General features: G+C 41.9%; 1 protein-coding gene across 1 annotated transcript in view; it reads right to left on the bottom strand.

The window, feature by feature from the left end:
* The window catches only part of LOC135881086 (deleted in malignant brain tumors 1 protein-like), a 124,136-nt gene that overhangs the window by 67,875 nt on the left and 33,368 nt on the right, over nt 1-22,893 (bottom strand). Inside the window, exons 14-24 of the mRNA XM_065407591.1 lie at nt 21,394-21,705; nt 19,464-19,607; nt 17,998-18,148; nt 17,442-17,653; nt 15,883-16,055; nt 14,751-15,151; nt 11,648-11,919; nt 10,170-10,347; nt 6,443-6,634; nt 1,518-1,599; nt 571-735 (exon numbers count right to left, since the gene is read on the bottom strand). Of these exons, the coding sequence (XP_065263663.1) occupies nt 571-735; nt 1,518-1,599; nt 6,443-6,634; nt 10,170-10,347; nt 11,648-11,919; nt 14,751-15,151; nt 15,883-16,055; nt 17,442-17,653; nt 17,998-18,148; nt 19,464-19,607; nt 21,394-21,705 (2,282 nt within the window). The remainder of the gene's footprint in view (nt 1-570; nt 736-1,517; nt 1,600-6,442; nt 6,635-10,169; nt 10,348-11,647; nt 11,920-14,750; nt 15,152-15,882; nt 16,056-17,441; nt 17,654-17,997; nt 18,149-19,463; nt 19,608-21,393; nt 21,706-22,893) is intronic.

Below are 22,893 nucleotides of genomic sequence, written 5' to 3'. Positions count from 1 at the left end.
TGCTGGAAAGTTGCCAGGGCATTGCACAATCCAAATGACATGATTAAATACTTGAAATGGCCTTACCTGGTACATAAGACAGTTCTCATTTGTCTCCTTCCTGGATATTCACCAGATTATAAGCTCTGTGGAGATCCAGTTTTGTGAAAACCTAGGTAAAGTGGAGTCTTTCGAACCATTCATTAGTAAATGGTAAGGGGTACAAGTTTTGGATTGTAATCTTGTTCAGAGATTGATAGTCCACACAAGGCTAGAGGGAGCTGTCTTTCTTCACCATGAAGAAAAGGGGACCCCACTGGAAACATGGAGGGGAGAATGAACCCCTTCTGCATATTTTCCTTGAGCTGGCTCCAGAGTGCCCATAGTTTAGTTTCATAGAGGGAGTAAATGCATCAAAAGGGAACTTCTGCTTCTGGCTGGAAGTCAATGGAGCAGTTATAGCTTTGATTAAGAGTATCGGGTTTCTTTTTGCCAAACATGTTGACATAGCATTGATATTTAACAGGAAAACCTGCAGGTGTTGAGGCAGTTGTAGCAATTGCCAGAGTTGCCTTTGGATCCTCTCTTTACCTCTCTGAATTCTTTAGAGGACAGAATAAACTGCAGAGGGTTGTTGGTTTCTGGACCACTCTTGGAAACAGGATTGCTGGCAAGACAGGGAGTCAAAGTATACCATGCCTGACCACCAGCAGATGAGCGGATCATGATTGACAAACCAGGGAATGCCAAGGACAACTGTTGAATGTGGAGCACAAATAAGGTCAAGTGGGAGGACTTCTCAGTGGCCTTAAAGAATTGTTATCTCTAAGGGAGCCATCTGTTGGGTGACTGGTCCCAATGAAAGGAGTGACTGATCTATAGCCTCCACTAACTCGGGGGAGTCCTGATACTGGGTGGGGATATTGTGTGCTCGGGCAAACTCCAGGCATGAAACTGCCTGAATCCACCAGCACCTCTGGACTGACGTTGGTTATCAAAGGGTGTTGGAGCTGCTTAGGGAGTTGAAGAGGTGTTAGATGCTGATTGGCCAGCACCAGGCTACTGGTGGACAAGTGCTGGTGTGGACTGCTGGGGAGAGGGGAAGAGTGTCAACCCAGCCTGGATCCCCCTATTGGGGCTTGGCATTTCCTGACCTGGGCACAGATCAGACTTTGGCAGGGCAGCTTGTTGCAAAGTGTCCCAGGTGCCTGCAGTATCAGCAAAGGCCCAATGCATTGATTTTTCTCCATGTCGAGAGGTGAGGCCGGACTCCGCCCATGCAAGTTCATCTTTAATATAGTTGTTGAGACTGAGCTGGAAACAATAACATTGGTTGGCTTCAGTCCATTCGTTATCTACTACTAAGCATTAAAAATGCCGCTGCATATTTAGCAACTGTTTGCTTTTAGGGCCCTTTGCTTCAGTCAACCAGATGTCAGGATTTCCTGAATGTCAGCTTCAGTGCAGCATCTTTAATCAAACACTAAAGTTGTCTTTAAAATCGAGATGGTGGCTCCTATGCCAATGTGAATGTTCACCTTGCTGGCTGTGGAAAACACTGTCCAAATGGCACCTGAATATTTCTTGAACAATGTGTTTGCCCCAATGCAGGTAGGTTTCCTGAAGGAGAGCAGAAACACTTAGGAGTCAGTGTCAAATCAAAGCTGGCTTCAGACCTTTTTCCAGACCTTGACTGCTGCTGTATTTAGCTCTTCTTGATATTTATGATTAGAACTTGAAGTATTCAGTAAAAATAATCATGGGAGCATATTGAAGTCACACAAACTATAGAACCACTCATTGGAGAAAAGAGAGAGAGTTTTGCATGTGACAGTCTTCCATACTGCCAACTATGTCTAGTACATATGCAGGTGAAAGAAATAAAATTGGATTGGGAGGAGGTGACATAATGGTTATTGATGCTGATCTTACATTGATATAGCACCTTTCATCCAGAAGCAGTCTCTAAATTCTTTATAAATGCCTACTTCAAACTAGATATTAAGTTGAGCTAGTATTGGAATGCAGCCATTTCTGATGGGAAATGCATACAGAAACACTACTCAACAGTTTAGGATGAGAAGTGGAAACTTCAGGGGAACTCTCAGAAGGAAAAAAAATATTTAGATGAATTAGAATTTGGCCAACATGCAGAGTTCTTTATCCCTATTCTCTAAGTGTCATGTAGGGTGTGGTGGGGGGCTATTTAGTGGTCACAACTACATACCACCACCAGTAACCCAGCATGGTAACACTGTGCTGGAGAAATAGTATGATTCTATTTCAGAGGGAAGAGTGCCAGGTACTGAATCACCAATACCACTTTCTGTAGCCCCTGGGTTTTCCTTGTAGGTCTCTATCCAAGAACTGATCCAATCTGACATTGCATAGTTTGTGGTGGATCATAGCTCCACAGGTTAAGGCAGTATGGCTGTGCAGCTCTTACACATGGGTGTTTGATGCTAGCTGATTTAGGACCTTCTCCGCAGGTGAGTGGCACTAGTTTGTACAGGAGAGGCCATAGATTAGTGCTGTTAACCTCCACTTGTAGGGAGTGTCAGGAATCAGGGCCTGCAGGAAAGCCAGTCTGGAAGCAGTGTCTGCAGCAGAGCCAGTCTCTGACCAACCTAGGAGCCCAGCTGGCCTGCAGTAGGCTGCCTGATTGGTTACACTGCCTAATTGGCTGGAAGGGTCAGCAGACTACTCTTAAGCCCAGCAGCAGTTCAGCGGCTATTCAAAGCCTTCACCCTCAGCTGTGATGGATCCTGCTTGTTCCCAGTCTTGCTCCTGACTTGCCTCACTCCAGGTAACCCTGTTCTGAGCCTAAGCTCCAATTCCTGACTTTTGATTCCAGCTCTGATCTTCGGTCTGACGTCTGGCCACTAACTCTAGCTGTGACCCTGAGCTCTGATTCCTGGCTACCAACTCCTGCTGTAACCACTAGGCCTAACTTCAGCTCTAAGCACAGCTGCCCATATCCCTGTCACTGACAGTTTGAGCGGCTCTAATGCAAAAAATAAGGGAGCCAGATCTGGTATAATGCAAAGGCCAGTATCTCTGATTGAGATAGTAGGCGCCATAAAGACATTGCAGGCCCAGACTGCTGCCCTGCAGCCACAGAATGTGGTCCTGCAAGCTCAAGTTGCTCTGCCATTAGCACCAACCCCCACAAGCACAAGCTTCCCCATCTGACAAGTTTAATGGTGACTGCGACAAATTTATTGGGTTCTTAAATCAGTGTTAGCTCCTACTGCTGCTATGCCCACAGTCATACCCCACTGACCAAGCCTGAGTAGGACTGATTATCAGCCTGCTTACCATGGAGTGCCCTGACTTGGGTGTATGGGCTTCTGGAAAAATCTACCCCACTTCTGGGACAATTTGAGGACTTCATTAAAGCTACGGCAGTGATCTTTGATGACCCAAGTCACAAGTTTATGGCCGAAGTCACGCTTCAGGTGGTGCAACAGGGATGCCAGCCAGTTGCTAAATATGCAGCGGCATTTTTAATGCTTAGTAGTAGATAACGAATGGACTGAAGCCAACCAATGTTATTGTTTCCAGCTCAGTCTCAACAACTATATTAAAGATGAACTTGCATGGGCGGAGTCCGGCCTCACCTCTCGACATGGAGAAAAATCAATGCATTGGGCCTTTGCTGATACTGCAGGCACCTGGGACACTTTGCAACAAGCTGCCCTGCCAAAGTCTGATCTGTGCCCAGGTCAGGAAATGCCAAGCCCCAATAGGGGGATCCAGGCTGGGTTGACACTCTTCCCCTCTCCCCAGCAGTCCACACCAGCACTTGTCCACCAGTAGCCTGGTGCTGGCCAATCAGCATCTAACACCTCTTCAACTCCCTAAGCAGCTCCAACACCCTTTGATAACCAACGTCAGTCCAGAGGTGCTGGTGGATTCAGGCTCATTTTGTGCCTTTGCCTTTCTAATCTTGCCCCTGCATTCCTGTGTTGTTTGCCTATATTCATCCTTTGTAATCTGTCCTAGTTTCCATTTTTTATATGACTCCTTTTTATTTTTTAGATCATGCAAGATCTCGTGGTTAAGCCAAGGTGGTCTTTTGCCACATTTTCTATCTTTTCTAACCAGCGGAATAGCTTGCTTTTGGGCCCTTAATAGTGTCCCTTTGAAAAACTGCCAACTCTCCTCAGTTGTTTTTCCCCCCAGTCTTGATTCCCATGGGACCTTACCTATCAGCTCTCTGAGCTTACCAAAATCCGCCTTCCTGAAATCCATTGTCTCTATTTTGCTGTTCTCCCTTCTACCCTTCCTTAGAATTGCAAAGGATGGCAGCCTTGTTTCTTTCCCCGCAATAGAAGACATTCCCATGCCACTTTGCGATGAGTTCTGCAGCACCATTGCAGTAAACAGACTAGCAGCATGTGGGCCTGGGCAGCTCTGGGATGGCAGTAGCAGCTGGGTTCTCTGTGCTTTTGTCACCCTCAGGAGTGAGATATCAGCCAAAAGCACCACTGCCTGAGAAAATATTAGCACTACTCACCACAATTTCCCTATACTCATGCCCAGGGACGCCCAGCATCTATAGCTTCCAGGCTACAGACCATATACTCACCATAGCTTGAGCTGCAGAGTGGTGCTGTAAAGAGGAGCTCTAAAGCTAAAGTGACAATTAGCATTTCTTATTAAAGAAATTTATGGGAATAATGAATAATAAAACTTTATTCAGTGGAGTTTTGAAACCTATTTTTCCCTTTCCATTGTGACTGTAAATATAATGCTATATCCTTCTGTTGTAACCAATAGCTTCTAGAGGGCTGGCTTTGAGAGGTGCCCCCTCCATTCCTGTTGAACATCTGACCCTGATCAGGCAAAGAAAGAAGCAGACCAGGGAGGATACATTCTACAAGATCCTCCAGAGCTGTTTACCGCTGCTGATCTTGAACACAGAGATTGGAGGGGCCAAATGTCTGAGACCAGGGAGAAGGACCAAGAATGGAGAGAGCGGTTTCTGCAGGAGAGGCAAAGGGACTGAGAGATACACTGAGAAGTGCATCAGGATCTCATGGATTTGCTCAGGCAACAAACTCAGATATTGCAGAGCATTATTGAGCTATAGGCCCAAAGATCTTGGACACAGCAGCCTTTCCAATCCATGGTTGCTGCTCCCTATACCCCCCCAATGTAACAGATGGCAGCATGCTATGAACCCTTACCATTATCACCCCGTGTCAGGGGAAAACAAGGAAAACCATAACAACACCAACAGAATCACCACAATGCACTACATGTTTGTAACAAGAATGAAACACTGTAACATGTATGTTTTTAACACATAATCATAAATGTTTATTAAAGTATGGGTTACTGTCTTACACTGCTGCTTAAATGTTTCTACCTTCCCCCCCACACACACACTCCATAGTGTAAGCTCCATACACTCAGGCACACTAGCAGTCCATAAAAGCATTACACAATACTACTCTGGCTGACTGTTAACATGCTTTTAAGGTCTCCCTCAGCTGTATAGCTCCATGGTTGGCTATTCTAATCGCCCTTATGTCTGGCTGTTCGAGTTCAGCAGATATTTGGTCCACCTTGCCCCCTCATCCTGCCGGTAGCCTTTCCCGCTTCACCTCACAGATTTAACATTTGGGACGTTCGCCTTCCTGAGATTCAAACTAGTCAGTAAATATCCCCAGTGACCTTTTAATCTACCAAAATCACATTCAACTGTCATCCTGCGGAGCTGGTCGTTCAATTTTTCTTTGATGCTGTCGAAGTGGCCAGTGTACGGCTTTATGAGCCAGGAAATCAAGGGATAGGCTGCTTTCCCCAGAATCACTATTGGCATTTCAACATCACCAAAGGGAATGCACCAGTCAGGAAAGAATGTTCCTGCTTGCAGCTTTTAGAAAAGTCCTGTGTTTTTAAAGATGGAAGCCTCATTCACCTTTCCTGGCCTGTCGAAACTGATATCAGTGATGCATCCCCGGTGATCCACCATTGCTTATATGACCATGGAAAAGTATTCCTTTCTGTTTATGTACTCACTGGCTAGGTGGGTTGATGTCAGAATAGAGATGTGTGTCCTGTCTATCACCTCACCCCAATTGCCGAGAGTTACAGTCCTGTGCAAGAGGATACATTTAATGGCCTTTCAGAGTTGGATGACGATGGCCCTCACTGTGGAATTTCCAACTCCAAATAGATTGGCCAGTGACAGAAAGCAATCTGGCACTGCAAGCTTCTAGAGTGTGATTGCTGCTTGCTTCTCCTCTGTCGAAGCGGCTCTCATTCTGGTGTCCCTGGCTGGAGCTCAGTACACGGATCCAGGAATGTGGCCTTCCACATCTGAAAGTTCTGCAGCAACTGCTCATCATCCCAAACCTGCATTGCGACGAGATCCCAGCTGTCAGTGGTTGTTTTTCAGGCCCAGAAGCAGCAAACCACTAGGTGGGTCTGCTCCGTGAATGCCAGCAGTAACCTGGCATTTTTATTTGCTGGGTCCATCAGCTTCCAGTCATCATCGTTGAACATCTCTTCTTCTTTCTCCTTGCACACCTCGTTGTAGATATGCAAATCATAGTCATAGAAATTAAGGCCAGAAGGAACCACCAGATCATCTAACCTGATCTCCTGTATATCACAGGCCATACCACCACCCAACCCCTCCCCACTAAATCAAACAACCAAAATTAGAACAAGGTATTACAACCCACAGGAGACTGGACTATTATGTGCCTCAATAATCAGGCTTCATTCTTAGACCTTCTCCTGGAGGGAAGTGGCAGCAGATAGGGAAGCACCACTAATAAGTATATGCATATTTTAAATGCATCTGTTCTAGGTACCGTGACGGAGTGCTGAGAGCCAAGATCTGTCCCAGCATTCTGGTCACTTAAGTTCTAATTAGCTTGCCCTAGAGAAAACTTGAGGAATGGAATACTTACTTACCTAATGGGGCAGGGGACACTAAGGAGCTAATTGTCCCATCAGCTGGAGGGATAGTTAAATAGCACAAGAAGGTAGTGAAGATGGGGAAAAGAATCTTAGGAACAGGGCCGGCTCCAGGCACCAGCCGACCAAACACGTGCTTGGGGCAGCACCTTGTAAGGGGCGGCCAATCTTGGTTCGGCGGGGCGGCGCTCGGGGGGGCGTTGTTTTTGGTTTGGCGGGGCGGCACTTTTTTTTTTTTTTTTTGCTTGGGGCGGCAAAAAAGTTAGAGCCGGCCCTGCTCAGGAAGGTGAGATCTCTCCTTTGAGAAAGGGCTGACATCTGAAGAACATTGTAGACAGAGCTGCTGCAGAGGACTGTGACAGTGGTGGTAATACTAATAAATCACACAGAGATGTTAACAAGGAAGAGGCACACAAGACTGTATGGATCACAGGACAGGAGCGGAGCCTGCCCTGCTACAGGTACTTAGATGAATCCCATTAGGGCAATACATGAGCAGCTCACAATCTTCAGTGTATTTATACTCACCCTGTGAAGTAGGGAAGTACTGTTATCCTCCTTTCTTTAGCCCTGGGGTTCTCAAACCTTTTCATCATGAAGACTGTATCTACTGAACCACTTCCTTTCCCATTTGCTATGATGCAGAACCACCTCCCTGTCCCATCTATCAATACATAACTTCCTTGGCAGCTAAAATAATTGCTCACATGAAAAAGTCCTGATATTAGCTAGAAACAAGGAAAATAGCCAGCACCATATGACTAGCCAGATCTACATGGACTGCCAACAAAAGCTGTGTAGAGCAGTGTGAGAATCACTGACTGGGCCTCAGTCTTTTTCCATTCTATTTCTATTAATCTTACCTACTCCACACAGATTATGTGGTCTCTTCTCCCACCAGTACCAATAACACACAGTCCATCTCATACCAAATTTTCTCAGAACACTTTCCCCATCACTATGAACTGCTGTTCATGATAAGGGAAGTTCAAACCAGTTAATTCAGGAGTGGGGTAAGAAATTTCAAAAACTGCATCAGCGAAACCTTTGGAGTTCATGGAGTCATCAGAAATGTTTTAAAATATAATAATTGGCCAGATATTAAGGACCATATTCCATTCAGGCCTTTTTAACACTAAAAATACACTAGCTGTAGGGTATAGGGATTACATACTGACATGTATTGGACTTTCTCCAATAAAATATGCATATGGCTCATCAGCGTCAATGGAAGTAAAGGCAGGAGCATGCGCTTGGACCCACATCAAGAACTGCAAATGCATGGGACATCTAGAATCCATCCACACAGTATGTCTTTTCAGGCCAACTACTCTACAGAAAAGTAACTTTAAAAAAATAACGAGTCAGAATCTCTCCACAGCTCTGGCCACACCGCAAAGCTGCTGCATCTCCCGAGTTGATGATTCTTTTGGTGTGGGTTTAGTCCCCAGCTGCTGAACAGAGCTGGTATGCTACTGTCCTTGCAACCCCTACCTTTGGTGACATTGAGAGGGTGGCAGTGGGCACAGCCAGAGCACCACTATGCTCCAGTGATCCTTGACCCATGGATGGCTCTTTAGGGACCATTGTCTGCTGGCATAGGGTGAGCCTCAGGATCAGGGAGCTGCAATTGGCTGCTTTGCAGTCCCAGCTGTTCCCCACTGCAATCTTGACATTTAGTTTCTGTTTTAGAAAAACAGAAACATTTGGAGTGAGAAAATGTCTGAATCAAACATCAGTGACCCATCCCATTCAAATAGCTGACTTCTTAAACCCCCATTCTCCATAATTTTTTATACTGGATAAAAGCAGAAATATCTCATTTCCTTATAAAAGCCTGTTTAAATGTACTTACTGATTTTACCATCCCTGTTTTGGAAACAAAAGCACAAATTGATGTTCGGCAAAGTTTCTTTATGACAGATCATATTCTTCATACCACAAAGCATTAGTTCAGAACTCAGATGCATAAACATTTTATTTGCAAGTACACCAGTAGAAATATTGCTTTGTAAACACTTCCACTTCTGATTGTAAATTGCTAAATTTACATATGAAATTCATTTAGACTGGAAATCATCCAATTTTACAAATTAGCACAATCTATTACATTTGTCTCAAAGAGAAATTAAACCTTAAAGAGCAACGTTCAAGATAATCTGAAACAGGGTGTTTTAGCAAGTCCATATGTAACTGGATGTATGTTTTCTGTATTTCTTTTCCAGGCATGGCTGATTACTAAATAAAAATACTTTCTTCTATATAACCACCTTGGATCATTTGGTGTTGCCACATGTAGATTTTACCCCCATCTCTTCACCACAATTTCCATGTCAGAATATTTGAGGTGTTAGATACACTGGTTTTGAAAGGAAGTGAAAGGAGGATTATGAAGGAGAAAAATTGCACTAACACCCAAATATCTTGATGATCAGCAGTGACTGAAATGTGCCAGGTATGCATAAAAGATATGCTAGGTATGCATAAAACATAAAAACCAATATCAGATTGCCCTTTTTATGAATAAAGTTGTCAAATCAAAGTACTATCGATCTTAGGTACTTCTATATCTCCCTTCATGGTAATATCTGAGCACCTCACAATCTTATTTGTAGCTATCTTTACAACACCCCTGTGTGATAGGGAAGTGCTGTTATCCCCATTTTACAGATGGGGAACTAAGGCCCAGAGAGATTAAGTGACTGACCCTGGGTCACACAAGTAGTTTATGGTGAAACAGTAACTCACACCCCAGGTTAGTGCTCTAACCTCTGGACCATTCTTCCTGCATACACATTCATTATATTACAAGAGTTGCTCTGTTGAATCTCACTGCAGAATACCATGAAAACTAGATAGTATTTTTGGTCTATCTAGATTAGGGATCTAATTAGAGATCCTGAGGTGCAAAGTCTGGCTCTAGATTGACAGGAGGGAGCTGGTAGGTCAAATACTGGGCTTGGGTTCAGTCCATTACTGGAAATGGCAGCTTGTTACAGAATTGGGATCTGGATTCAAACTTTTCCTAGCTTTCCATGTTATTTGGATGTGGGGTTTTAACCTCAGGCCCATCTCTAGTCTGAATTTACCAGAACTCAGAGTGTAGCCTCATTACAGTAAGTTTGTCATACTTTCTCTTTGAAGCGCAAATTGTCACATAAAAGTTATTGAGTGCAAAGGCTAGAAACAGAATAATTACGTAAATGCCCTGAGATATCATTGTCTGCCAGATGCTGGTGTCTTTAGCGTCTCACATTATCTCGTATGGAATCGGTCTCTTCAGTTTACTTTTCAAAAGAAAGCCAACAAGAGTGAAAATAACAGCTGCAAGCACCACAGCCGTAACAATAAATGGAGCCTGGGAATGACCAGCAGTAGTGGTAAGTGAACCACGGGAATCCACATCTTCCTGATGTTCAGAATAGTCCAGCTCTGTGAGTTAAGAAAGAGAGTTTGTTACATTTTGTTCTCTGTTCTAGTTATTGCCAAAGGTACCAGGACAAAGAGAACTTGAATTTAAAAAGTTACATTCTAGATCAGGTCAAGAAATAAATCAATTTCACTCTATTTTATACAAGACATTCTAGACACATCAATCCATCTTTATATTAGTAAAGACTATTTCATTAAATGAACCCCCAGCAGGGATGTTTTAGGTTCAATATTAAGAAAACATCATAACTAGCACAAGAGCTAGGAAATGGAATCATTTTTAAAGGAAGGTTGAGGTTTCTCTTTACTGGAGATATTCAAGGTGAGACATGACAACCACAGTTCTTGAACAGTTTGCGGATAATTAAATCAATGAAGCTATAAGAAGAAGATGGACTGCATCTCATCTTTCTTCCTGAATAATTGATTCAATTAGCATTTTTGGGATGTGCAGATTAAAATGATGGATTTGAAATGTGCTAAATAAGGAACTAATGTAGATGCTATTAGTCAATAAACAAGTCCCTTGTGTTTCTAGGGATTCAAGTTTTTTCTTGGTAAGAGCTCGCCGCCCTCCCCCCGGCGCTCTGGCCGCCGGGGAGAGCGGAGCCCCGGCTGGGCTCGGCGCCCTCCCCCCGGCGCTCTGGCTGCCGGGGAGAGCGGAGCCCCGGCTGGGCTCGGCGCCCTCCCCTGCCGCGCTCCCCTGGGGCGGCAAAAAAGCCAGAGCCGGCCCTGATGATAACCCAAGGGACTTGTTTCTAATGGAGCTGATGATAAACAGGGCCGGCTCCAGGCACCAGCCCACCAAGCATGTGCTTGGGGCGGCACCTGGAGGGGGGCGGCGCGGCGCGGCACTCCGGCCCGAGAGTGGGGCCGCTACTGGGCTCGCCGCCCTCCCCGCGGCGCTCCGGCCGCCAGGGACGGCAGAGCCGCAGCCGGCTCGCCGCCCTCCCCCGGCGCTCTGGCCGCCGGGGAGAGCGGAGCCCCGGCCGGGCTCTCCGCCCTCCTCCCGGCGCTCTGGCCGCCGGGGAGAGCGGAGCCCCGGCCGGGCTCTCCGCCCTCCTCCCGGCGCTCTGGCCAGGCCGGGGAGAGCGGAGCCCCGGCTGGGCTCGGCGCCCTCCCCTGCCGCGCTCCCCTGGGGCGGCAAAAAAGCCAGAGCCGGCCCTGATGATAACCCAGTAAAACATGCTGCAGTGCTAGAAATCGGAAGTAAACTGACATGCAAAGATTTTGTGCAATGAAATTAAAAGTGATTTACAGAACCTTATACTAAATACAAGAGAAGGTTATTTGCATTTACCAGCATTCCTGTTCTCAGTGCCTTCTTTCCAAAGCTCAATTGGCCCAACAACAACATCCACTTTTTCTTGGTAAGAGCTTGTATCTCTTTTGGACCTGGGTATGCAGCCCTGGTAGCATCGGGAAGAATAATCATATACCCTGCACACCACCATTTTAAACTGCAGGTAAACTGATGAATATTGGTTAACAAACTTGAAGGCATTAAATTTGAACCGTATGGTGGAGCTGTAGGGTGAATAGTATGTACCGTAGGTAGGATCTCTAGCACATCTAAAATAAACAAACAAATAAATACAATTAATCTTCATGTGTACTCACAAAAATAAATAACTGACATCAAGCATTTCCTATGTGCAAAGATTTTTTAAAAATTAACACTGCATTAACAGAAAGGGACAAAAATACGTATTTGTAGTAAGAAGAGAAAATGAAAGAGGTTAAAATAGTGGCAGTGTCTGAAAGCAAAACATACAATGTTGCTTTCCCTAATTCAGCAAGGTATTTATGTGCATGCCTAAGAGTGTGAGTAGTTTTCCTGAACTCGCATGCTTAAAGTTAAGCTTGTGCATAAGTCTTTATAGAATCAGGGCCCATGACTGACAAGTTGCAAAGGAATCACCTAGAGGTGTCATGGCAATTAATCTATGGAAAGGGCCCAGAGCTGCTTATTTATATCTCCAGGTTGTCATGCATATGATCCCTATAGAGCAGCTGATGCAAAGGGTGTTAATTGTTACTGTTAAGGGGGGAGGGATAGCTCAGTGGTTTGAGCATTGGCCTGCTAAACCCAGGGTTGTGAGTTCAATCCTTGAGGAGGCCACTTAGGGATCGGGGCAAAAATCAGTACTTGGTCCTGCTAGTGAAGGCAGGGGCTGGACTCAATGACCTTTCTGGGTCCCTTCCAGTTCTAGGAGATATACCTATCTCCATATATTTTATTATTATAAGGGGAAAATGTAACCACGATTTAAGCTCTTAAGTGAGGCTGGCCAGAAAACAACAATTCCATTTCACAGACAATTTTGAAATTTGTTTTTGTTCCTATGCAGAAGAAAAATGAGAAACCAAATGTGAGAGAGAGCCAACCCAGAATAGCCAAGGCTGTTACACAGGAGATGGGAGACCCAGGGTCAAGTCCCTGCTCTGCAGAGTCCCCCCAGCAGAGCAGGGGCTTGACCCTCGGTCTCCTACAGCCCAGGCAAGCACCCTAACCAGTTAGCCTAGGTCTCTCTTTTTGTCTCACCATTTTAAACTGCAGGTAAACTGATGAATATTGGTTAACAAACTTGAAGGCATTAAACCCTTCCCAATGTCAGTTCTGTCAGAACTGATACATCTCCAAAAAACTTTTCAGCTTTGATGAACAGCTGGGGTTTTGTTTGTTTGTTTTGTTTTGTTTTGTTTTTTTAAACAGGGAAAATTTTAGTCACAATTTTTTCTACCAGCTCTACTCTGAAGGGCAGGCTCCATCTCTTTACTAAATGCCTATACAGCTCCTTGCACAATGGGACCCTGATGTCTGATTGGGTTCTAGGTGCTACTAGATATGAACAATGATGATAAATTCCTTCTTCGTTCTGTGCCATCTTATCCAACTCACTCCCACTCCTCTGATTTCTGCTTTGGATGCAAGCAGCAAGAAAGTGAATGTTTCCAATGAACCCAATCTCTAGTAAGTCAGCTGCACAAGTGCTTCACAGAACAAAATTCTAGTAAGCTTCACTTTCCTGTCAGCATTGACTCATGCCAAAGTTCCATGCCAGTGCATTCTGATTCAATTTAACCACCATGAAAAGGAACTCAATGTATCTGTTAACACACTGATGTTATCTCAAAATAAGGTGCAGAGTTGTCATATGGTCAACGCATTGCATACAAATATTAATGATCTCACTCTCATAATAAAGATCTCAAGGTATTGAACTATTTTTATAATAATCTCAGTTTATACTGTACAATATGTGTTTCTGTTATATTCATGCCAATATTTGTGTCACCTATAGAAAGTTAAGAGATGGTTGAATTTAGATATGGTAAATTTATTTCCTGTTGGACTTTAATTTAAATAAATATTATTAGATTTAAAGTATTTGACTTTCTCTGCATTGAATGATTTTATCATATCATTTCTTAAAAGGGCTGGTCTGAATATTTAATTTTTATATTATACAATAGATAAGGAGTTTTTAAACTATCATGCAGGTGGCTTCCTTAAAACTTAACTCTTGTATATCCTGCTACTCTTCTACTAATTGGCTGAATTATTTTGAAATTTCATTATTTATTCCCCATTATTTATATACAATTAGAATTTCACCAGTAAGTGAATGAGTCAGTCATTTATTGACAATGGGACCTGCTCCTGAAAGATTTGCACTTTCATACCCAGAAAGATGTAGAATCTAGTGATAATGGAGAAGTCTACTGAAATGCTGGCAGGTAAAGCATAGGAAATGCCATAATGGATGAGACCAGTGCCTTTTTTTCTTGCCAGATCTAAGAATCTAATTTGTTTTGTATAATTCATTTATCTAACTTTTCCACAAGAAATGGTTTAAGCCAAGCCACATGAACAATTCTAGGCCATTTGAGTGACATATAGGAAAGCAGGAATATCAAACATTAAACTTCTGTCATTTGAATCAAGGTTTGAATTAGTCATTTGAAATAACATTTCCAGTATAGTACAAAATACAAGAACAGAACAAGAATGAATAATTTAAAAAAAGAATCAGAATATTTTGAAAATACACAGTTGAATTCTATAGACAAACTATTTGGGGCTGAATTCAGTCTTGATGTAGGCAGGTGAAAATTCATTGACCTCAGTGGAGTTTGGGATAAAATCTGCTTACATCACAAGCGGTTACTATGTAACATGCTTGAGTGGACTCTTGCATGACTGCATGGTCTAAACATCATTTCTATTGTTATTTCTCATTTCATAGCAGGATTGGCCAAAAAAGTTTTTTAAAAAAGTTTAGTGGCATAGGGAACTGAAATCAATTCAAATTGTCCCTATTCAAATTATTCCATAAACAAAACAGATACAGAAGAGCATGTACAGATCCATTGTTAATCATTGCTCAGAAAGTCCTTACCCATTCCTGATAATATCATAGGTCGTGGATGTAACACTACTGGGAACAGGTGATGCCACACATGTGTCCAAAAACAACACCAGATTTGGGTCAGAGCTGTGAATTGAAGCTTGAAGGAATAAATTCTGGTTCAATCTAACGTAGTATGGAGAGTCATACACTGGCCGTGAGAAGGATGGTGATTCGTAGAATGAAATGTTCACGTCATATCTGCTGTACTGAGTTTCATTGACCTCAGTAACATCCTCAGCCACATCCTGAGCAACATACATGATTTCTTTCCATGTGTTTTGGAGCATTTTGCAGTTGACATGCAAGTGAAGATCTTTTTCCCTTTTGATTATGTAACCAGAAGAGGTTGCTTTGATCAAGTTGGAATACATGATAGTATTGCTGTTTCCCTGTTTGACACAGTAAGTACAGAATTATCTAATGTAGTCACATTTTTGCCACAATTACCATTATGTCACTAAACTTTTGATGAACCCATAGAATAACACGCATTTTAAAAGCGTTGCTTCCATTGGAAGTATTTTGAACAGAAATGTGTCTTTGGTCATTTCTATTCACAACACATTTTAAACAAAATTGTTGGCTGTATGATACAGTGATTACACTGAGATGTGAAAAAATATTTTCACTGAACCCAAATACAGCCAAGTTAGTTAACATTAATACAAAGGTTGAACATGAAATGTACAAAGGTCCTGATTCAGTAAGGTACTTAAACGTGTTTAACTTAAAGCACATGAGTAGTCCTATTGAAATGAATGCTTTAAATTAGATATGTGTAAGTACCTTGCTGAACAGGGGCCTGTGCAAATACCAAGTATTTTGATTATTCACGAACATCAGCTCATGCTCGAAAAAAGTCTGTGAACATGGGTTGAGGTTGTTCACGTATCCTCCCTGTCCCATAATATTGTAGCTTGACCTTATGGGGAATAAGTGAGGAGTTTCTTCAGGCAGAGGAAGAATAGATGGTAGTGTTCAGTGAATCTGAACCTGCAGTCGTTGGTTCACTTGTAACGCCTGTGAACTACAGCAGGTTTCTGTTCATGACCCATTTCAAAATAAATTCTGCAGTTTGCACAGACCTACTTACACAGGTGCTAAATATTCAACTTCATACCTCTCGTCTTGTGCCACAGCCATTATATGGGATGTTGAATATAATATCGTTTGTTGTAATCTTTGGTTTACAATAAGGGTCATTCAAGCTGACATTCTCTGCAATGTAGCCTTGTGAGAGGAGATAGGCTCTCTTAACAACTGCATGCATGTATTCTGGCAAGCACAGAAGAACTGGTGGGGCGATAAAACATATATTATTAGTGCGTTCAGGCATACAGTAGTAATTAAATGTTCAACCAATACATATGCTGCTATCTACTCTGCGTGTATATTGGGAGAGGGGAGGGTGTTCATAAGACAAATCGCATGATTTCACTTCTCTTATGTCTTAATTATCAAATTATGCACCAGGGGGCTATGGTTTAGGCTGTGGATAACTATCACTAACAAAATCTGCAAATTATTCTCTCCTTGTGATCAGAGAGAGTCTCCCATTAGTGTTAAGGATCATATGAATCACAGTTACCATAGTAGAACAAATTCTGGAGTCAAGAGAAAATCCACTTGAAGTTGCTTGGAATTTTCCTTGAGTAAAATTAAGGACAATACTACCAGGGCCTTTATTAAGGAAATGAACTAAAGACTTTCAGTATTTCTGGGAGAGAATGATCTAAACACAAGGGGAGGTGAAGACAAACAGTAAAGTACAACGAAATTAGTGTGTTGGTTGACAGCAATTTTGCAATCATGAATTATCCTGATCAGCCAATGGAACTAACCAGTTCTGTGCTATTCAATATGAGTAAGGGTTGCAGAATCGGGGGCTTGCATGTATGACCTTACATAAGCCTGATGGGGTTTGGAGATACATGTTCAGAGGCTGACTCACATCAATGAGCATCAAAGTGATAGTCCTTCATTGGGGACTGAATCCTGTATAGTCTTTTCTTGGGGAAAAAGGCACACTCGAAAGAATAGGAGTTTTCCCTGAATGAGGACTTAGGGATCAGGCTTTGAATGTTTGTGAAAGTTGTTCAAGTTCACTTGTGGGCACCTCTGTAGCTGAAGATGTGGACAAATTGCAGGGGACTCATGGAAGAGCATCAAAAACTGGGAAAGGAAGTGCAGGGAATAATTCTAAATATAAATAATTCTAATACTAAACATGTATCAGTAAAGTGCTAGACAGGCATTGAGCTCAGATAAATAACAACTAATGAGTTGGGCGGAGGACATGAAATTGACTCATGCTGTATGAATTGGATTGATTGCAATGAGAGTTTTGCCTGCATCAGGACTAGGATCAGACCCAAAGAGAATGAGCAGTTAGGTAGTACAAGGGGCCATAAGTAAGAGTAATGAGATGAGATGGTGAAAAAGTAAATTTAGGCTGAATATAAGAGAAAATGTCCAAAAATAATTTGATAATAACAGTTTTATATTTAAACAAAATCAAACTATTGTCTGAAAGTAATAGGTCAGTAATCACACTGAAAGATGACAGTGAGTGGTACTACACTGAGGTGGTTGAACATTAATCTATGGTTATTTATCAATAAAATCAATAAATAGGCTTGTCTGCTGAAAAGCAAAGTTCTGTATTAAACATGAACTTACCAGTATTCTGATCTGCTGGAATGATGTGATAGTCAGCACGAAACCCTCTGTTTGTTACACTCGAGTCACTGTGAAATCGAACTGTCATCAAGTTTGAGGACGATGTATATGTGAGATAGGAACCATAACAAATTTTCCCCAGTAAAGGAGAGGTATAGAGTGGCCCATCATATATCTCAATATAATCATGCTGGCATCTACCACCTTCTGTCCTGGAGAATAAACATGAACATTTTGTAAACTATTTTGTACACTTCTATTTAAGTATTCATCACAAAGCAACACATGAATCTCAGATTAAGCCCTTCAGACTGCAAGGTGTTCATGGCAGAGTTTGTCTTCATTTTGTATCTTGTATGGTACCAACCACTTTGTTAGGACTCAACAGGTAACAACAAATAATACTCCATTCATGCCATTTTTCATTTTAGGTTGACCGGTCACTTAGAATTGTTAAACCCTGTTGAGAAATGTCCTTCAAATGGAGAGGGTACCAGTTTGAAAAGTCCATGAATTTGAACCCATGAATTGCCCAGAAAATTAGTACTTTACTTACGAGATATCTCTAAATGAAAGTGTTATACGGTAATTGTTCACTGCTTCTATTTCCCACACACAATCTGCATTGTTTGGATAATTCCCAGGATAGAATGGGCTTTGAAATGTCCCAGATGAATACTGAAGGACACCACCACAAGCATATTTTGCTGCAAAATAAAATGTAAGAAAAAAATACATATGAGTCATTTATATATATTTTTGTATATATTTGCATATGATTTATCAGTCAGAGCCAAAAGCTACTGAAGTTAAAGGAAAGCCTCCCATAACTTCAATGGTCTTTATAAAAGGTGCTCTATGATCAGCATCTGATCCCAAGAACTGTTGATCCCACTCACAGTCTCATTTAATGCTCAGGACCTCTCACGGTTAGGCACTAAATGTATATAGCTGAAGACAGAAAATATGGACCAAAGAAAATGTTCAGGGGAGAAAGATTATGCTTTTTTCTCTCCGATAATGTTATGTTATTAATTCAGGTTGGAAGTCAAATTTTGAAGTAGCACCTGGCGCACTGGGGACAAAAATTACAGCCTGAATGAAAATAGCATCTACAGTCAACTTTGGAATGTAACAATTTTTACTTAATGCAGAGCTTGAAGTGACATAAGGCTTATACATTCCTCCTCAATTTTGTCACACACAAGAAAGAGAAAGAGCTAGAAAGGTCATTATCTTGATGAAGGACCCACAAATATATCTTGTGGTCTTTTTAAAAAAAAAAAAAAACAGGGTTTCAGTTCTGTTCTGATGCAGAATGAAAACAAATGTTAAAGCCTCAGAATTATTTTCCAAACCAGAATTCTTGTTTTCCAGCCATAGCCTGTTGAGAGAAGAGTAAGTACTGTAAAGACAGCAAAAATGAAGGAAGCATAGTCTAAGGGAAATGGCACGGGCACTGGGAGTCAAAATATCTGGTTTCTATTCCCCACTCTGCATTCATGTAATTTAGCAACGTAATCCCACCACATGCCAACAGCTGCGAACTGAGACTGAGGGCTGATAGACACAGTTCTCTTCTCTTCCCCAGAACCACAGGGTGAGCACAGGATTGTGACAGCATATTGGAGGATGGCAGAAGACCAGGGAGCAATTCAACAACAATACCGAGAAATCTTTATTGCCTGAACCAGGTTTGAAATTTGGTCCTTTGAATTCTTTTCAATTTATCCTTGCTCTCATTTCAGATCATGTGGCAACTGCACTATGAAACCATAAGCTAAACCATCTCTAGCACAGAATCCCATAAGAGAGAAACATCTTAGTGAAGCTAGAATGAGTTAGCACTCACCAGTGGTTGTGTACCAGGGCCATGATGGAGTGTATCCCGGTGTTCCTGCAGGAAGATAACAGAAGTGAAACGAGAGCCCTATGGCGAATTCTCACAGGAATGCCAAATGCACATTGCCTTCGCAAATCCCCACAACAAATCATCAAAGCAATGAAACTCTTCAGTGAAACAGTTGGAAGAATTTTTTTGAAAGACACCTGCAAACACTTGGTATTTACCTGAACAGATGACACCGGCATCTTCAGAATAACCACAGTTATGAGAGAGCCATCCTGAATGAGGACAGTCCCATAGACTGTCTCCTGGGGAATGACCTATTTAGATGCTTGGCAGAAAGGCTAGCAGGCAATCTAAATATGAGGATCTTGTTCTCTTCTAGGGAGGGAGTGATGGAACAGAAATGAGAGAGAGTTGGATGGATTGAAGAAAACTATATTTACTCTCCACACCTCAGTGTTCCGGGGGTCTAATATGCAAGAGTAGGGTTGTGTAATGGACCTGTACAGTTCAACAAATGTACTGAGAAACATTTATTGCCTGTACCACATTTGAAATTTGCCCTTTCTATTGCTATTCAACCTGTCCTTTCTCTCATTTCAGTTCATGTGGCAAATCTACTATAAAACCATAGGCTAGATTTCAAAACATTTCTAGCACAGAACCCTATCAGAGAGAAACATTTTAATGAAAGCAGAATGAGTTAGCACTTACGAGTTGTTGTGTACCACGGCCATGATGGAGTGTATCCTGGTGTTCCTGCAGGAAGATAACAGAAGGATAACTAGAGACCTATAGTGAATTTTCACAGGAATGACAAAATGCACATCCCTTCTGCTAAAATCAAAATCCCCCACCAAGTCATGGAGCCACCAGAGCTCTTCAGTGAAACAGCTGTAAGAATTTTTTTAACCTGTGCAAAACATGTCTCCCAAGTCTTATTTTTGAAGCAGCTGAAGTGTTTTAGCTGAAACTTCCCAAAATACATCAGTCTCTGGGACAAATGGATTTGAGCCTTAATGGTTGAAGTTTGCCAAAGTAATGAGCAACTAAAATTTGGATCTTATGATGGAAACTGTTAGGTTTGCCTATAATAAATTTCAGTGGTGATCCTGTATATGCACATTTCAGCATATTAAATTTTATGTAATATGGATAACATGTAAGCGATGAGTTACCTGTTGATGGAGATGTTGTATATCCAGCAGCTGCTAGGGTGAAATATGAGAAGTTATAGTTTCAGTTATAGTGTCCTGGAGCTTGAAATTGCTAATGAATGAAAAAAGACTCTGGTAGTAGCTTGGATGTACTTATAACATTTTAACTGCAAATGACATTAGAAGCTGCATGACAATCCTGGAGGATGTTATGTTTCAAAACAAGTAGAGCAAAACTTTGAAGATACCATGTTTGTAATATGTTGCGAAGAGTAAACATAAAATATAGTAAAATGTGCTTGACTCCCACTAAAGTCAATAAAAAAATTCCCCCAAAATTTACCTTTCTTGATGAGAAAAGATTATGGCTGAAACTTAAATAGGTCTTTCATCTTTGGATCTCTAAGTGCTTCATGACCTCGAGTAAGTCTCATTATCCCTATTTTACTTTGTAGGTGAATGAGGCATAAAGAAGCTAAGTGGCATAGCAGATTCATGAATAAAGCCTAGGTTTCCCACATCCCATTTCCAGGCCCTATCACCGCTGCAGCATTCTACTTTCAAAGGACATGAGATTACCAGAACGAAAAGCTAACCCTGGTGGACAGATGCTGCCCTTTGGAACTTCAGACTAATATCATCATTACTTGGCCATCCTTGGGTGCTACCCCACTCCCTCCCTTTTTTGTTGTTGTTGTATATCTTTATTCTATGCTAGCAAAATCACATTCACCGGGGAACTAACTTGCTGGCTGGTTGAATCATGGAACTAATGTTTGAGGAAGTAGGAAGGTGGACCGTTTATTATAGGATTCACTTCCAGAAACTTTATTTCATATATTGAAACTTCTGCAATGTGACTTTCAAAAACATCTTTGACATGGTGAAAAGCATATTCTGTGCCAGTCATTGACCTTCAAGTCACCTGCAAACTCTTGATATTTACCTGAGCAGATGACACCAGCATCTTCAGAATGACCACAGTTATGAGAGAGCCATCCTGAATGAGGACAGTCCCATAGACTGTATTCCCATCCTCTGCAACTCACATCATCCAGAACAATATTTCCTGATCCTTGACCATAATAGGCACCGCTCTTTGCTGCAACACCATATCCACATCCAAGCTGCCGGCACACAACATTTGCATCATTGAGATCCCAAGAATCATCACACACTGTCCCCCAGGATCCTGCGTAATAGACTTCAACACGACCTTCACATCTGCTAAATGAATTCACCAGTCTCAATGCCAGCCCTAAAACAGATGCAAAGAAATTTTTATTAGCACATTAGTTAGTTCTTTCCCTCTTGGTAACATTGTGACAACTGGGGTCAATCTGACCCACATATAGCACCGCATTTGACCACTTTTGTGGATTACATGTCCAGATCAGGTCTCACATCTGGATCAGTGTGATGTCGAATCCCACAATAAAAAAATAAATAAAAAAATAAAACAAAGGCGAGACAGCACTTACCACTTGGCGTGGTTCTCACTGGCGTGCTTGCTGCAGTAAGACAAGGGGACAATTAGAGAACCCACAAATCCTGAGCTTCCTTAAGTCAAATCAGACTAATACTTCTAAGGAATATTTTTAAAACAGTGCACCACGTGTCTTACTGGAGTACAGATATATTATCTCTACTGCCTTCTTTCATTCATTGTGTTCATTAAAAAAAGCAATCTTTTTTTTCTCCCATGATGTGTTCTTCATAAGCACATGTTGCTCACAGTTATTACCCCTACATTTTCTCTTTTGCTTTCCTTATCATGCTAGATATTTCCTTTCAAAATAAGTTGAAGGACCATATATTAAAGTCAGAAAAAGTTCCTTAATGTCTCCAGGGGAATGACCTACTTAGGTTCTGGCCAGAGAGGCTAGTAGGGAAATCTAAATGTGAAGATCTTGTTCTCTTCTAGGGAGGGAGTGATGGAACAGAAGCAAGAGGGAGTTGGATGGATTGCAGAAAACTATATTTACTCTCCACATCTCAGTGTTGTGAGGGAACAATATGCAAGAGTAGGGTTGTGTAATGGACCCGTTCAGTTCAACAAATGTATTGAGAAACATTTATTGTCTGTACCACATTTGAAATTTGCCCTTTGTATTACTATTCAACTTGTCCTTCCTCTCATTTCAGTTCATGTGGCAATTCTTCTATAAAACCATAGGCTAGATTTCAAAACCAGAGCTCTTCAGTGAAACAGCTGGAAGAATTTTTTTAAAACCTGTGCAAAACATGTCTTCCTAGCTGAAGTGTTTTAGCTGAAACTTCCCAAAATATATCAGTCTCTGGGACAAATGGATTTGAGCCTTAATGGTAATAATTAATGAGCAAAGTAATAAGCATCTAAAATTTGGGTCTTATCATGGAAACTGTTAGTATACCTTATATTTAAGTGGCACTACCAGCTCTGCCTATAATACATTTCAGTGGTGAT

This window comes from Emys orbicularis, chromosome 7 (genome assembly GCF_028017835.1).
Source record: "Emys orbicularis isolate rEmyOrb1 chromosome 7, rEmyOrb1.hap1, whole genome shotgun sequence".
NCBI classification, from domain to species: Eukaryota; Metazoa; Chordata; order Testudines; family Emydidae; genus Emys; species Emys orbicularis.
Note: the sequence above shows the minus strand (reverse complement) of the source record. Positions and strands in the feature narration are given on the sequence as shown.